This window comes from Sceloporus occidentalis, unplaced genomic scaffold, assembly GCF_023333645.1.
Source record: "Sceloporus occidentalis isolate IW3139 unplaced genomic scaffold, rSceOcc1.0.p SCAF_54, whole genome shotgun sequence".
NCBI classification, from domain to species: Eukaryota; Metazoa; Chordata; class Lepidosauria; order Squamata; family Phrynosomatidae; genus Sceloporus; species Sceloporus occidentalis.
Window position 1 is genome coordinate 2,169,662 of NW_028317034.1, and position 15,526 is coordinate 2,185,187.

The window sequence follows — 15,526 nt, forward strand, 5'->3', positions numbered from 1 at the left end:
GGGGAAGAAGGGAAAAACCAAAATTGATACTTGTGTATCCACACTGAGGTGTGTAAAAGCAGAGGATTATGGGATGCCAATAAGTTGCATAGTCAAAAAGAAGTTTTAGTACTGCAGTAAACTCTGTTGAATGAGGGTTATGAACTTCTCAGCCCAGCCATTTAAAGGAGTATTATACTCTTGATATGAAAGCAGCGTGAGACTTTGCTAAGCCAAAGTAGCTGGGATTACCTCCCATTGTCATATCCTACCTGATCACCCTGGTCTACTTCCTGGAGTATAGGGGATGAGGAAATCAAGGAGAACAGAGAAAGACACTTGTAAACAATTGCAAAAGCCCACTTTCATTTAACAAGGCACAGCCTATGCTTGCAAGTTTAAAAGAAACGATATATACATAGTGTGCAATTTATATTACTAGTATTATTGCATTATATTTATATATAAGCTCTAACAGACTTTGTAGCGCTACTAAATCGGGGAAATGGGCCTGAGGATGGAACACTGCATTAAATATTTAGGCAATTTATAGCTAATATTATATATTAGATTGAACCTTACTTTAAAATAAGTACATAAAAAAGTCATAAAACCACCACATCGATAAGATTCATTTTATACACAGAAATATAGACCTTTATATTCGGAGTTTCTTACAAAAGGGAAATTCTTGGTCATAACTTAGACATAAGGTTTGTCCTTAATATATTAACATGCATGTTCCTTTGGTGTATTAACCTTTACTATATCTGCTGGAAGACTATTCTACTTATATGCCCCTCAGCAAACACCCGCTAGTTGTAGACTATGAATTATTGCCTTTTGATTTCTTCATCTTTTAAATACACAGTCCTTCACAACGACAGACCTGGAAAAATATTCCACTGCATTTCAATCCTATAAACTTTATTTTGGCTCTTAGCACGTAATCTATTCCCATAACTCCAGGTCATTTTGAAACCTTCTGAAATGATTCCTAAAAGACTAGCAAATTTCACTCAATAAGGCCTCATGGAATCCATGTCTGGAAATGAACAACTATTGTGGAAATAAAGTGATCCAGATATAGTTGGGTTTCACACCGGGGTTTACATTACAAGTATACATTTCAAACTTCAGTTAACATCAAGGTCCCTTTGGATCTACAGCAATGATTCAAAACCATCATCCTCTGTCTCTACTATCATGTGAAAAAAAATAGCATCATTTGTGCTAACATTCATTTCGAAGGCATTTGTCCCACAAGTGCTTTGGTTACACAATAAGATGTTTACAGCATTCCTTAAGTGCTAACTTGTCTAATGTGTGGTAGTTAACAAGCGCTGCTCAGTTATCTTTAATCCTGTAAAAAAGTGCAGTGAAAGGGTAGACCAGGGTACTCTTGCTCACCTTGCTTACCAAGTGCATATCAATGATAAGGCCTGTGAGGGTCAAAAAGTATGACTAAAGTTTTTGGTTCTCTCAGGCAGGAGAAACACGCCACACTTGGACTACTTGATAGAGATTGTTCTGCCATCATGGAACAAATAATTTGGCAAGCTATTAAACTTAACTAGTTCTTGGGCAAGCAAGTCCCCTCCTCATCTACAAAACTTGGCACACTCAACTTGCTTATAGGGTCTACTGATCAAAGAGTGCGATATGATGAACTAAAACGAGTCCATAAAACCACCAAACGCTCTTTAAAAAGACTATAATAAACAGAGTATTTTTTTTTGTTTTAATGAGAGATATATTTTGAATAAGAGCTTAATATTTTCTCAAACCCTAGACCCAAGAGTGTATGCTGAATGTGTCTCAGCATGATACAATTTTACAACAATGGTACAACAATTAAGTTTAAATAACACTATGGAAAGGTAATCAACAATTGTATCCGTCACAATGGCGACTAGTGATAATTCGATTCAATTTTGAAGCTTCCCATATGGAGTGCATTAATTCTACTCCAACAGCTACAACAACTAGAAAAACATATGGTCTTATCTACCGTATTTGCTCGATTATAAGATGACCCCGATTATAAGACGACCCCTCAAATTTTGGATCTTATTGGGGAAAAAAAGAAAAGGCCTGAATATAAGACGACCCTAATGGGAAAAAAATCAAAACCACTGTTTTTGTGTTTTTTTCTTTTTTCTTTCTCACCTGTCAGTGGGAATAGCAGATCTATATGTCCCATCAACATGTCCCATCAACATGTCCCATGCTCCTCAGTCACGCTTAAAGGGGTCTGGGAATCATGGGAAATGTAGTTCACTAGGTTGTGCCCCTAATTGAACCAGCTATGCAAATCATTCCTACCTGACAGTCTATGCTCCTCTTCACAAATTGTGAACAGGAGCACAGACTGTCAGGTAGGACTGATTTGCATAGAATCATAGGCACAAAACGTAAAAAACGAAGCTGGTGAGAACAGCGCGACCCACGTGACCCGCGCATCTGTTATGGTCACAGCTTCCGATTCGGCCGCATCGGAGGATGCTGAAGCCGCGGATTACGGAGGCGGCGGCTGCTGCCGCGGATTACGGAGGCGGAGGCGGCGGCTGCCGCGGATACGGAGTCGGCGGCTCCCGCGAATACAGAAACGGCGACGGCTGCCGCGAATACAGAAGCGGCGGCGGCTGCCGCGAATACAGAAGCGGCGGCGGCAGCTGCCGCGAATACAGAAGCGGCGGCGGTGGCTGCAGCTGATACGGCGGCGGCGGCTGCCGATGGAATTGTGAGGTATCGTGGGGGATGATCTGAGGCCTGATTACAAGACGACCTCGATTATAAGACGAGGTCGGTTTTTCAGAAGTTTTTTTCTGGAAAAAACCTCGTCTTATAATCGAGCAAATACGGTATTTAAAACTCTGTACTACAGGTGTAATACTTCTAACACAGCCCAAGTATCACCAAAGTTAAGTGAAGGGACTGGTTTCTCAAACATTATCTGTGAAAGCAGAACAAGAATATAGCACCTGTATAGCAGCTACTTTGCAGAGACCCACCAACTCAGGAAAACTTACCTGAATAACACTGTCCATCATGCTCACCATCTTGTTCACAATAGCAATAACCTTGTGTGTCCGCTCAGCAGGACTAACGTCTGGCCTGTACTGGTTGGACAATACATACCGACAGGCCATGTACAGTACATACGTCGGGCTCAACTTAAAGTGCACAGTGGAACTGTTGGTATAGTTAATAATGGCTGCCAGGAATGAGTCTTCAGCTGCACAGAGGAAACAAAAATAAAAAGGAAAGGACCTTATTAAATACATTGATTTGTAAGTATGTATTTTCTTTAAAGGGGTCACCTTTGAGCCACCACTAACATTTTTTACATGTAATTACGCATATAGCATATCTATCACCAAATTACATGTATGATACTGGATTAAAGGATACCAGACATCCTCTTCTTTTATTTTCAGTTTCGGGGGTATAGGATAGACTTTGGCACATGCATCTTACATGCACCACAGCATTGGATTCAAAGGGGAACCAAAATCTGCAAGGCTTCCAATGTAATGCATCTTAAATTAACCTGCCACTAATACGTGCTACAATTCTAATTTAGATTATATGACCAAACCCTTTTGATGACCAAAGAATTGAGGGCTGACAGGATGAACGCATCATTGGCTGTATTTTAGCAAAAGCATAGTTAAATATCACCAAACTAGACATATATCGATATATAGGACATTCATATGACAATGCATTACAACTTTACAACAGTACAATAGTACTTACAGTTTTCTCTGAACTCTATGCTTGCAGGCAACATATGTTCCGGTCCTGTAGCATCCTGAGGTCTGAAGAATAGAAAGGTATGGTTACAGAAGCAAGAGGAATTGAGTGAATCAATCCCACTGTCCAAGGATACGGTACGCTCAAGGGGAATCATTTTGTAAAGGCAGATGAAGCATCGATCTGACAAAATGTTTAAAGAATAGGCAGCTAGTGGCAATTTCTCTCTTTGGTTTGGAATGCCTATTAGAGTGAGCCTGAAAGTCAGCATCATGTATTATTGATAAAAGATAAGCCTTGCTCAATAGTATACTACCATTTCACATCTGCTATTTCTGTGGCTCAAGTAACACTATATCTCACATATGGAAAGGCTCAGAATTTACAATGAAGAATTAATTAACCAGTAAAAAAATACATGGGAACATGCCGATTTTAATATTTAATGGGGTACATTGCTAGCATTTCTGTACTGATGGAGAGAAAAGTGTAAAACTGACTTACAGACATCAACTGGGGGAAATTCAAAACAAGCAGGGGTTATAGGCAGGATATATAACAGGTTAACACATATTAAAACATTCAAATGATTCATATCCAAAATACCTTCATATGTATACATATTTACAAAGCTAATGGTTTCATTATCCATGATTTTTTTAAATTTTATTAAATATATAACAAACAGTGACAAAGCAGTATAATTGATCACAGTTTTAAGTTTTTCATTATTATATATATATATATATATACACACACACATATATATACACACACACACTATAAAGAAAATACTGCCCCTCAATATTATTTTCTAATTTTAGCCCCATAACGTTCGTAAAAAAAGCCAAGCCTGTATTGCTGTATAATACTGCATACAAACTGGTGTCTAATGCTGCAGTGTGTTTAAAAAGCAGATTTTTTTTTAAATATATGTTTTTCACACTAAATGATGGATTTCATAGATGAATATGGTTTCATATGAAAGCCACACTCGTCAGGAAAAAAATATATAATTTGTATAGGTAAAACTAAATGAGAAAGAGGGAAATTACAGTTGAACAAGAACATAGCTGAAATGTTGAAAATGCTGTTGTCCACAGGTGTAAAACCATCAGGAAAGGGTTAAACTCAGATTCTTATGTGATACGCTTTGATGTATTGATGGTTATGTCCTAGTTACCTATCATATAGCACCATCATATCCAGCAGTTCTGTACAAGTCAATAAGTACACAATGCTATTTTCTGATCTTTGATAGCTCATCGTAAAAGGGTTTTGGAACCTGTAGTGGTGTCTGGAACAGGCCAACTCAGGGAATTCAGCTTTGGAGAACTAGAATTTTTACCATACTTAACCCTAGCCATCTTGCCTTCATCTGAGAAACCATGCTAAAATTTAAAAACACAACTTTTCTGCATTTGGAAGACCATATATAAACAGCTCCTATTCTGTGGCGCCACCTAGTGGTTTTTTCTTACATAACTTCCTCCGTTTTTGAGACGTAAGAAAAAAAAACTTGCCCCTTTTTGATTTACAGAACATCACAGACAGATGGAAAATTATTACATAGTTCTGTCTGTTTCTGCTGACCAAAAACCTCATAGACATGGCCTCTTCACTGGTTTGTTCCCTTGTCACACCCAATGTTCCAAGAGCACAAAATACCAGACTGTTCATACACACCCAAAAATTTGTGTGCTGGTTTATTAATATTTCTAAGATCTTCACAGCAGGAACCAAAATAGCAATGTCAAAGAGAATGCACCAGTATCAAAAAGGGTGTGGGAGTAATGCGTCGTGCATGTGTGTGTGTATATAATAAGAAGCCACAAGCCTCTTAGTGATTATCATGCTGCGGCCCTGGACCAGTAGACATAGTGCATTACTGAATGACGAATATACGTTTTGGACACGTCCTTAAATATAGTTTCCTACTACAAAGTGGGATTTGAAATACAGTAGAAATACAAATAATAAATAACTTTAAAATGAACACATATCATCAAACCACTGCTTTTCACACAATTCTTTATTTATCCATCTCCTGGATTTTACCTGCCATCTTGTGCACGGTAATCTTGCTGCTTATCCATCCGGATCATTGGTTTCACCATGCCTCTTTCCGCCGTGCCGGACATTCTGTCATTATCCAGCTTGTTGGTTATCTATAGCAGAAGATAAGCAGTCAATTGTATTCCGTTGGCTAGAGAATATACAGCAAACTATGTATTTTGCTATTCAATAACAAAATAAAAGTAGCTGACCATGCATCTACTGTATAATCAGGGAAATTTAGCCGCAGACTACTAAAACCATTGGTATTTTAAAGTGACAATATCAGCTGAAAATTAAATGGTTCGTATAAATGTCATGTACTTCCAAGACCATGTCTGTAAAAGGTATGGCATTTGCCGGACTGTCAAAAAGCTCCAAGTGCTTACATTGTAAGACATTCCTTCTCTGACAGTTTATACAACGACGCATGCCCATTTCCCAGTTTATAGTGGGTAGTGTATGCAGTAATATACAGCTATAATGTATAGATCCTCGTCAAAAAAGTACTTAAGGTTTAGTATAAGGGACGGTATAGTCTGAAAATAGGAACCCAATGTGTTTTACGGTATGGTGATGGCATCACTTAGCTACGGTGGTTATTAAGTGAAAATTCCTCATCGCCACAGTAGCAGCTACTGAAAGCCGTAAGCATAGAGGGGAGGAAAAATGACAGAAGCAGAGCATGCTGTACTAATCTGCATTCAGCAAAAGGCCTTGTAGTACACGCAAGATGGACACCAATATAGATTTGACATTAAAAAAAAAAAAAAAGGACTACACTGGTGCTTTACCAAGAATATATATATATATGCATTCAATGTCCTACTTAAAAATTCCTACAAAAAAATATAAAAATATCATTAAAATTTGTACCTTATTTGTTGGTAGTGCTGCCCCACTATGCACATCTCCCTCCAAGCCAAATGTAGTTTCTTGAACACTGACCAGAGAAAGGAAAAGCAAGACAAAGCCAACATTTTAGGAGCAACGTTAACGCTGATGCAAATTGTTACCAAATCAGAGGGTTTGTCCAGCAGCTAGACGATCAACCGTTGGCCTGCAGTGCAGCACTCACCCCCAATCAGTTTGGCCTGCCTAGGGTTCTGAAACCTCATACTACTCAAAACTAGCAACACAATATAATGGAAACAATATCCACAGCTGTGGAGACACGCTTGGCCACACTGGTAGGGCATCTGTGCCATGTTTCCTTCACATTATTATTAAAATTCATATAACGGTTACATAGGCTGAAAAAAAAAAAGACATGCGTCCATCAAGTTCAGCCTTTAACAAAGTATTCAAAGTTTGCTAAGTTAGGTATACAGAATGGAAGCGTTTGGCTGACCACAACCAATTCCATAACACTGAATGGATGTATGTGTCCTTGCTTAGTTAAAACCTAGAATAAAGAGTGCTTAATAAGGTGCTACGTAAAAGAAAGTGCAACTCAGGATAACAGTTTTCAAGAGCCTTTGCTTACCCAGGCTTGTTCTTCTGTCCTCTAATCATCTGGCTAGTATCTGAAGGCCTTTTACCCAGAGACTGATCGTGGTTGGGATCAACAAATTTAAATACATGCGATGATCCAAACTGCACCTTCACTCCACTGTGCAACATAGTTGTCTCTGTGATGCGCTGACCATCAACATAAGTGTCTGCCTCAATACTTCTAGGGGTGACTGTGACCACTCCATCCATATTTGTGAGATCGCAGTGATGAGGCTGTATCCCTGGGCCAAACAACTGCAATATCACAACAGAAATCCAATGTTATCGTTAGGACCATAGATATTAACCACCAGATATTTAGATCCAACGGACCCTCACTCAGCAGCTGTTGGGGACACAGCTGAGGTCCTACTCAACAATGTCCTATCTTTTCTTAAGGCAGTTTTTAGCTGCATAAGCTATTACATCCTTCTGAATTCTGGAGTAATAACTGCAGTGACCATATACCTGTATAGAATTCTCCTCCAGTTTTTCAGTTCCAACTTCTGTCACACTCGGCTGAAGACGGTACAGTTTGGGCTTATCTCTGGAGTCTGATCCATCTAAATTTCACAAAAACGCAGTCAATGCTAGGATATTAAGAATAAACATTTAAATAAAACTTTAACAGATACTTCACTCTATAGGCAATCCGGTTTAATTGGTTATATTCAGCCCACATCAACGAAAATTTAGCATGAATGAAAAAAAAAAAAAAATCCAATATGCAAACTCATGCTCAAGCAAGCTTACAATAATATTGTTATTAACCCCTCTCTCACAGATCCATGTAGCAAAAATGTAGGCCCATTCCAACTCTACAAGGCCAACACTGCCAAAGTGCTGATTTAGCAAAGCATCCACAAACCAAGACAGTGCCGCTACCATTTTTAAAGAAGTATCCAGTATTTGCCTTTTGCAAGAAATAACAGTGCCTGTGTTGCCCAAAAGTTTCTACTTTTGAATCCCGTGTCCTATTGTTCTAGAACTCCCTGGGAAGACACGTGTTCTTTCACAATCTCTAGAGGAGCATAAACAACTCCAATAACTAAAGAACATCTGCATTGAGATCTGCATGTAATAAAATGCACTTGAGTCCAAGAAAAATGGACTCCAATGGGCACTTAACATGAAAAGAAGACTGGGGTGTCTTAAAAACACTGTATCCTAAAAGTCATGGGATTAAGAGCTCTGTGTAGCTTAACATAAGGCGTGCAATCTTTGGTTTCCTGCCTCTCCTGTCACCCCCGTGTTACTATTGCTTTCTACAATCCTTTCAGTATCCTCGTAGGTTTTTGTGATGTTTTTGGGACCTTTGTGTCTGCTGCAATGAAGTATTGAGTTAGGTACACTCTTTCAGTAAACCTATTGCACACTGGAAAATGGCACGAAATTAATATTGTTGGCAACCCACTAAAACGTAATTTACTGTATGAATTTCTTGGTAAATTAAGAGACTGCAAGAAACGGAATAATCACTATTTATCAAGGCCTTTAAAATCCAGAAAGCAAGAAATCCCTGGTGGTCTTGTCGGTTGTGGGGTCTTAGCTGGGATATTGTTTCTTTTCAATGGACTTCAAACAAAGCAATCTTTAGAAGTACCATTAAGTACAAGGAAACAAAGAAAGTTCTCTACCAAGCCGCCCTTTTGAAAGGACAGTGGAACCCAGATCCCTCGCCATTATATTTTCTTAAACGCCCTTACTCCCCCACTGCCATCGGTCTCCCGAACGTTTCTCAACTTAGAATATTAAAGGAACTTGAACACTTGGTAACGTCCTCTATTCTATTTATACCACTCGCATTTAGCTTTTTAATAATTAACAGAATTATTATTTCAATAGCGCCATCATACTACTACATTCACATGGAAGGAACAGGTTTGCATTTATAAAGAGCAAGCAAAATGAAAGACATGCACACAAGGGACTCCACTTTTTGGATTGCTTACCCATGGTTCTACAGACTCATTTGCTTATGCATGCTGTTTTAGACACGGCTTTTGAGCACGGTATAGGGTTAGAAATTTATGAGGCTATGCATGTCACCTACAGACAGCTGTTTTGATCTTAGACCCCATTAGTGCAGCATAGAAACGAGCCTGGCTCATTCAAGTGAATTTAGAAACTCAATGCAGATATGCAGAGATTTATTCTTGAGAGGTTAGACGACTGGCTGTAATTAAATGGATTTAGAGGGAAGCTGGCTCTCAGATATCCCTAAATGTTCAGCAGTGTGATAATGTGCCTGAGCGAGTGCAAACTGGGGCAATGAAGTAATGGTATAGCAATAAGGACCGCAGAGTCTGCAGCAGATGTAGCAAGAGAGATGCATCACCTCAGAATCTCTACATTGAGGCAGTTATAAATCCCTTCTTCTACCCAACAGGAAAGTTGGGGAAATGGATCAAATGCCGTAAAGAAAATGTTTTGAGTTTTGCTTTTCTCTGCCTCATTAATGTGATGGGTCTGACCCTTTAAGACCGTACAAGCTGTATAGCTCAAATAAGCTAGGCAGCACATTTAGCAGGATGGAAAAATGTCATGCAACAGAGTAGTGTTGGTTCTGTTTTGCCTCAAACATATTTTACTTTTTAATTAAACGGTTGGGTAACAGCCGACATTAGACTGTCCCTTTAAAGACCACAAGCGTAACCAGAATAGCAGGACGTTCCTTAGCCACACTGATTGATCCTTCCGCTACCGCTGTGTAAAATTCTCACTACACTTGCTTTTGGCTCTGTGTTTTTTCCCCACATGCAATCTCACGCCATCCTTTTTTTCCCATTGCTGTTCAGATCTGAGTGTATCTACTGAATTTAGCATATTAGATTGTACTACAACAGTAATAATAATTTCATACTAAAAGCAGTGTTTCCTAAGACCTTTGCTCTGTTAGGGAAGGGTGGCCTTAAAGCAGTTCTGCCTAACTGATATGGGATGTCCCCCTGAAAATACAAGCTGTTCAACCCTTCACGTACACACACACACACATGCTGTGAGCTGTAAGGTGCCGACTTGTTATTACCTTCGTAAGAATGATAGCCGTAGTAGGCAAAGTGGTTTCTTCTGCCTGAGGATAGAACACATGCACAGACAGGACCCATGTAAAGACACCATCACCAGAAGAGACACCATGCAGAGCATGCCGAGAGAAACGAGCGAGACAGAAGTGAGTGTTCAGATAGGCACTAAGGAAAGCCAGTGATTAATTCATCAACACACTGATTAAAAGAAGTTAAAAAAGTCATATAACATTCCCCAACATTAATGTGTTATAAAAGAGTAAATGGTTTTAGAGAACAATTGTATGTGAAGCTGTGAGTAAAGTGTCAGAACGTTAAGGAGGAGCTGACAGGAGAATAATCGATGTGCACAAAGAAGTTCGTTAGTTAAGGCTAGCAAATTAATAGATAATTAGTTGAGATAAATCCCCAGAGAGCTCACGGTGACAGGTAATTAGAAGATGTACTTGCATTTCTTTCATAGCCCAAAAGCAACCAAGCAATATAGACAATCACAGAGAACACAATATAGCTGCTCACTGCTAACACAAGGACCACCACCTCCTACCTAGATGGTTAAAGAGACGCACAACTTTTTCATAATGTGTCCGATCCGAAAAGGCATTGCAAACGGGTAGATGTGTTTGTGATTTTATTTTTTATTGCTTTGAGTTCAGGTTAAAAGCACTGGATAAATTCCTGAAATGTGTATAATTATCAACAAGTATTAAACTAGAGAATGTTATTTATCGGTAACTACACTTACAATGACTGCATGGTGCAGTTAGCGTTAAAAAAAACATGTTGATCTCACCGTACTAAACATTTTCGGTTAAAGGGCTAAGTCTGCAATTCCCAGAAGAGAAATTGATAAATAAATATAGGTGTCAATATGTATAACATATCATTTTGGGGAAATTCAGTCCTGCGACTTGTGCCTATTATCTAAGCCCAGGCTCAGTGCTCTACTACTGCAGCTGCTGATGCTGCGGCAGCTCTTTGACTGTCCTTACGCTGGGGGAACTTTTTAAAAAAAAAAAGTCATATCGCGGTGGAAATTCAGTCCGGCTCCACAGTGTTTGCCTGCCCAGGCCTTACTACTCTTGCTGCTGCACCTCTTTGACTGCCCTTAGTCTGGGGGGATCTTTTTCTTTAAACTTCTATAGTTACAGGTGAGTCCAGAAGGTGTTAGGAGCCGAAAGGGGCCTCCAAATTTCGCCCTAGCCGAACGGCCGTGAAACGAAATTCGTTGCCTGGAAATGAACGCGGCAAAAACGATTTTGCTCACCGCGCACTAAAATCCCAGTAGGAGTTCACTTGTCAACGATCCAGTGTATAAATCAGTTACTAAATATACATTGAAAAAAGCAGAACGGAGTTAAAAGCAATGACACGAGAAACGATTTCTACACTCTACTGAGGCATAAACTATCTTAGGCGACTGGTCCAAGTTGAGCAGCACACTATTGCTAAAGTAACAGCTGACAGTCTATAAAAGTAGTTAATGAGTGGCATGTGGAAACGAGTGCAGGTACTCAGGACATGAACTCACACAATGCCCTATGGAACAATGTGGCAGCAAAATTCGATTTTGAGTCAACAGCCATTTAAAGGTAACATCAGCTAATAACAACATAAATAGAAATATAGTTTTGGGTAAAAGATTTGTTTCTTTCCAAAACGAGTTTACCAGCTCTGCATTCACAAGGCTTTATATTTGCCATTTTACAAACACCTACAGGTAAGGACCATCTGGTTTCCACCAAATGCTTATCAGACTTTTGACTCAGAGTCCTAAACAAGGTTACTTTGCCTATGGCTATTCACTACATAATGGGGATAAACAAAAAATTGAAAAGAAATTACATATGCCCAGGGGTAATAGGGACCACAAGGATCCTGAAATATTCTAATGTACCAGGTTTATCCAACTAATAGATTTTGTTTTATAGTAAGGCACATTTTCCCTTATTCTATAACGATTTGGTTGAAGTTCAACATAAACAGAACTAAATTGATACATGCTCTAGAAGGGTTAAGTTTTATTTGTGCTAACAATTGATGTGAGAAGTGTCGCAACCCTTTACCTGGACTTAATTCTACCAAGTAGGGTAGTTTGTCAGGTGAAAGTGAAAACCCATAGCCATCCATTCTCTCCTTGCCCTTTGATGCTTTGCCCTCCTGTGGTCGGTTCTTATTTGGGAGGTAATCTGGAGGCCTTCTTTTCAACTGAAAAACAAGTTCTCCTGAAAAAAAGAAAAAAAAAAATTATAAAAAATATGTAAAGCTACTATAAATGAATAAAGTTGAAAACCATTCCAGCTAACATGTCACTCCATGTAAAAATGTAAGCGCAAATTATGCAAAAAGATAGAACTCAGAAGTTAAATCCATGAAAGGCTTCTGTTATTTATGTAAATATGTCCTAATATGGCTATGACAGCGAATACCATGGTTGCTTGGCCAGTCTCGGAATATCTGAAGAGGACATTCATCATCATCCAGTATGATCTCCTTAATGCCTTTGTCAGAATGTTGTGCCCCAGGAGGAAGTGTTACCTGTATTAAAACAACAACAACAACAACACATATTAAAAAGCGAACACAAAATGGAAAAGAAAAATGTGCTGTGCAACTAAATAAACTGCTGATAAGTACTGTACAAAGCAAGCCACATTTCTAGTATATTTTAATTAAACTATGTATTAAATAATCAATTTAAATCAACAGGCCACATGGCTGCACACAGCACATTCTGGAACTTTTGAGCGACTGTCACATTCCATATGATCTCACCACCCAAAAAAGTAGTATATTTTCTATAACATAATATAAAAGGAGTATCCACTGATAATGTTTTACATGCTTCCACAACTGGGCAAAATCTTTCAGCTATAGCAATCTCATCATACCTTCTTTCCCAAAAAGTTCAATTAATCGTTTAACATAAAAAAAATAAAAAAAACCCAAAAACTATGATTTTTGAGCCAATGGCCACAATTTCAATCCAAGAGCCCATTTTACTGAACAAGCTTATCAACTATGACTTAAACACTGAATCCCACAGTACTGTTGTAGACCTGTAGGGATGACTACGTGTATAAACTATATTTACTATCATAATCATCAACCAATGTCTGTGTTTTTAGAGAATACATATTTCGGAAGTTTAACAAACAAAAAGAAACAAGCCTGGAAACTCTGTCTGCTAGGATAGCATATCAACTGTGCGGCTATGCCAAGTAGCACAGTCCAGCACTCCCCTTCTTGGGCTTCGAATTTCAGAAGGATAGGGGAGGGCAGATACTGTTACTTTATCTGTTCAAACAGCATTTGTTTTCTTTGTAGGAAATAGACATATCAAAGCTTTCCATTTCATTGCACAAACCGTACCTGTTGAAAATGCACCTAAATTAAAAGTAGCAACTTTATAGAATTATATGTAACAAAAGTTATTATTACATATAACACACACACACACACACTTTTAGGAATGTATTGATAGAAGTCGTTATCCTGCAATAGACTGACTGATCTGAAGCCTGCTGTTTATTGTCAGGCATTATCACAGGACACTGCAGGTTTTACTGAAACCCTAAGGCATCACTTGGGAATCACAGCCAATTGGTATTTTTCTGTCTGATGGGAAACACAAAGGATAATACCTTATTTGCTTGATTTTAAGACGACCCTGCAGCGCTGCAGGGGATCTGGATCTTAGTCTTGTAGCGAGGTCTGATTAGAAGATGACCTTGAGTATAAGACTATGTTTTTTTTTCCCCCCAGAGCATTTGCTCTGAAGAAAACCTCGTGTTATAATTGAGCAAATACGGTATACAGTTTTCTCTGTGGTGGATTGACATTTTGCTTCAGTGGACCCTTAAAGACTAAAATAAAATTCTACAGGTGACATGTTAGCCAAGTCATGCGTTTTTTAGCACCGAGTAAAGCCAAACTTATTAAATATTTAATCTTCTATTGTATTTGCAGTAACAGATATTATTTACAACTGTTGAACCTGTAAGTTTGGGAATAAACTTTTTTTTAAAAAACTTTTCAAAAAATAAAATGAACAAAGTTGTTCATTAGAACATTAAGCACTGTATCCATTTTTCATGCCATGACTGTGTACCTTTTCATTCACAAATGTATTGTTTGGCATGACAATGTTTTGCCGTACACATTTACACATTAATGTAACACTTTCGAGTTCCCCCCTGGTTTCTGCTCCTGTGATATCTTTATAAATGACCTTAATTTTCTATTTCTATTATATGTAATATACACACATATACAAAGAAGCTAAAGTGACAATGGCACACACGATTGCAAGTCATGTTATATGGGGGATTTCACAGCAGACTCCAGTGCTTTTACTCCCTTTACAACGGTCATTGCCATAACTGATCATACAGAAATATCAGAGGAATTCAAGGGTTTCGCTTCAAATGTAAAGTAACTGATACTTAGTGGAAAGACAGAATTTTAACAGTTCAACTGCAGTACAGAGGCACGTCTGATTTTGAGGATGTTCCGTTCCGATGTGCTTGAAAGACAAAAGGGGCTATATAATAAAATAAAAAAAAAAAAAAAAAAAAAAAGAGCTTCTACAAATTCTATTTGTAGTATAATAGTTTAAACATTGCCATTAAAACATTTCCACAAAAGAAAAAAAAAACAAAAAAAAAAACTTCTATTCAAAAGAAAAAACATTTACAAAAGAAAGCAGAAATAGATAAAGGAAGAGTCAAACTAAAAACGTAAGAATAAGTCAAGATCAAAAATAATAATTTAGGATTTCCCAGAAACATAAATTCAGTAAATGCAAAAAGGAAATTTTTCCGACCTCTTTAAAGATGCATTTACAAAAGGTAATTATAAATTGTCCAACATCATACTGCTACAGGCTGCCCCCCCACACTATGAATTGTTTTTCATTTTTATAGTGTAGCCGAGTAAACCAGTCAGAAAATAGGCTAAATCAAAATAACCAACTACATTGGTTTTTTAATAAATACTAAGCACCTCCTTATTTAACAAAATAAGGCTTGCAAAAGTCTCTTCTGTACCAGTCTGTCTTAACGTGTTATTAATTTTCACTCTCCCCTGCTTTCACTCAGTGCTAAAGAATTTTGGTTTTTAAATAGGATTTGTGCCTCTATTAATATATAGTTGTACCATTTTGCTATCCATCAATATAGGGAAGGAAAACAAAATATAACCCTTTTGACACA

The 15,526-nt window shown here is 38.1% G+C and overlaps 1 protein-coding gene across 11 annotated transcripts in view; it reads right to left on the reverse strand.

The window, feature by feature from the left end:
• LOC149288027 (afadin-like) overlaps positions 1 to 15,526 on the reverse strand; it is an 88,931-nt gene that overhangs the window by 34,999 nt on the left and 38,406 nt on the right. For 3 of the 11 annotated variants that reach the window (XM_089492122.1, XM_089492121.1, XM_089492124.1), the window contains 9 exons: positions 12,743 to 12,851; positions 12,380 to 12,538; positions 7,756 to 7,850; positions 7,280 to 7,542; positions 6,670 to 6,736; positions 5,797 to 5,906; positions 3,742 to 3,803; positions 3,012 to 3,217; positions 252 to 272 (listed from right to left, as the gene is read on the reverse strand). In XM_089492122.1, coding sequence (XP_089348248.1) covers positions 252 to 272; positions 3,012 to 3,217; positions 3,742 to 3,803; positions 5,797 to 5,906; positions 6,670 to 6,736; positions 7,280 to 7,542; positions 7,756 to 7,850; positions 12,380 to 12,538; positions 12,743 to 12,851 — 1,092 coding nt within the window. Of the gene's footprint in view, positions 1 to 251; positions 273 to 3,011; positions 3,218 to 3,741; positions 3,804 to 5,796; positions 5,907 to 6,669; positions 6,737 to 7,279; positions 7,546 to 7,755; positions 7,851 to 10,315; positions 10,361 to 12,379; positions 12,539 to 12,742; positions 12,852 to 15,526 lie in introns of all 11 variants that reach the window. The other 8 variants (XM_089492120.1, XM_089492119.1, XM_089492123.1 and 5 more) reach the window with 4 other exon arrangements.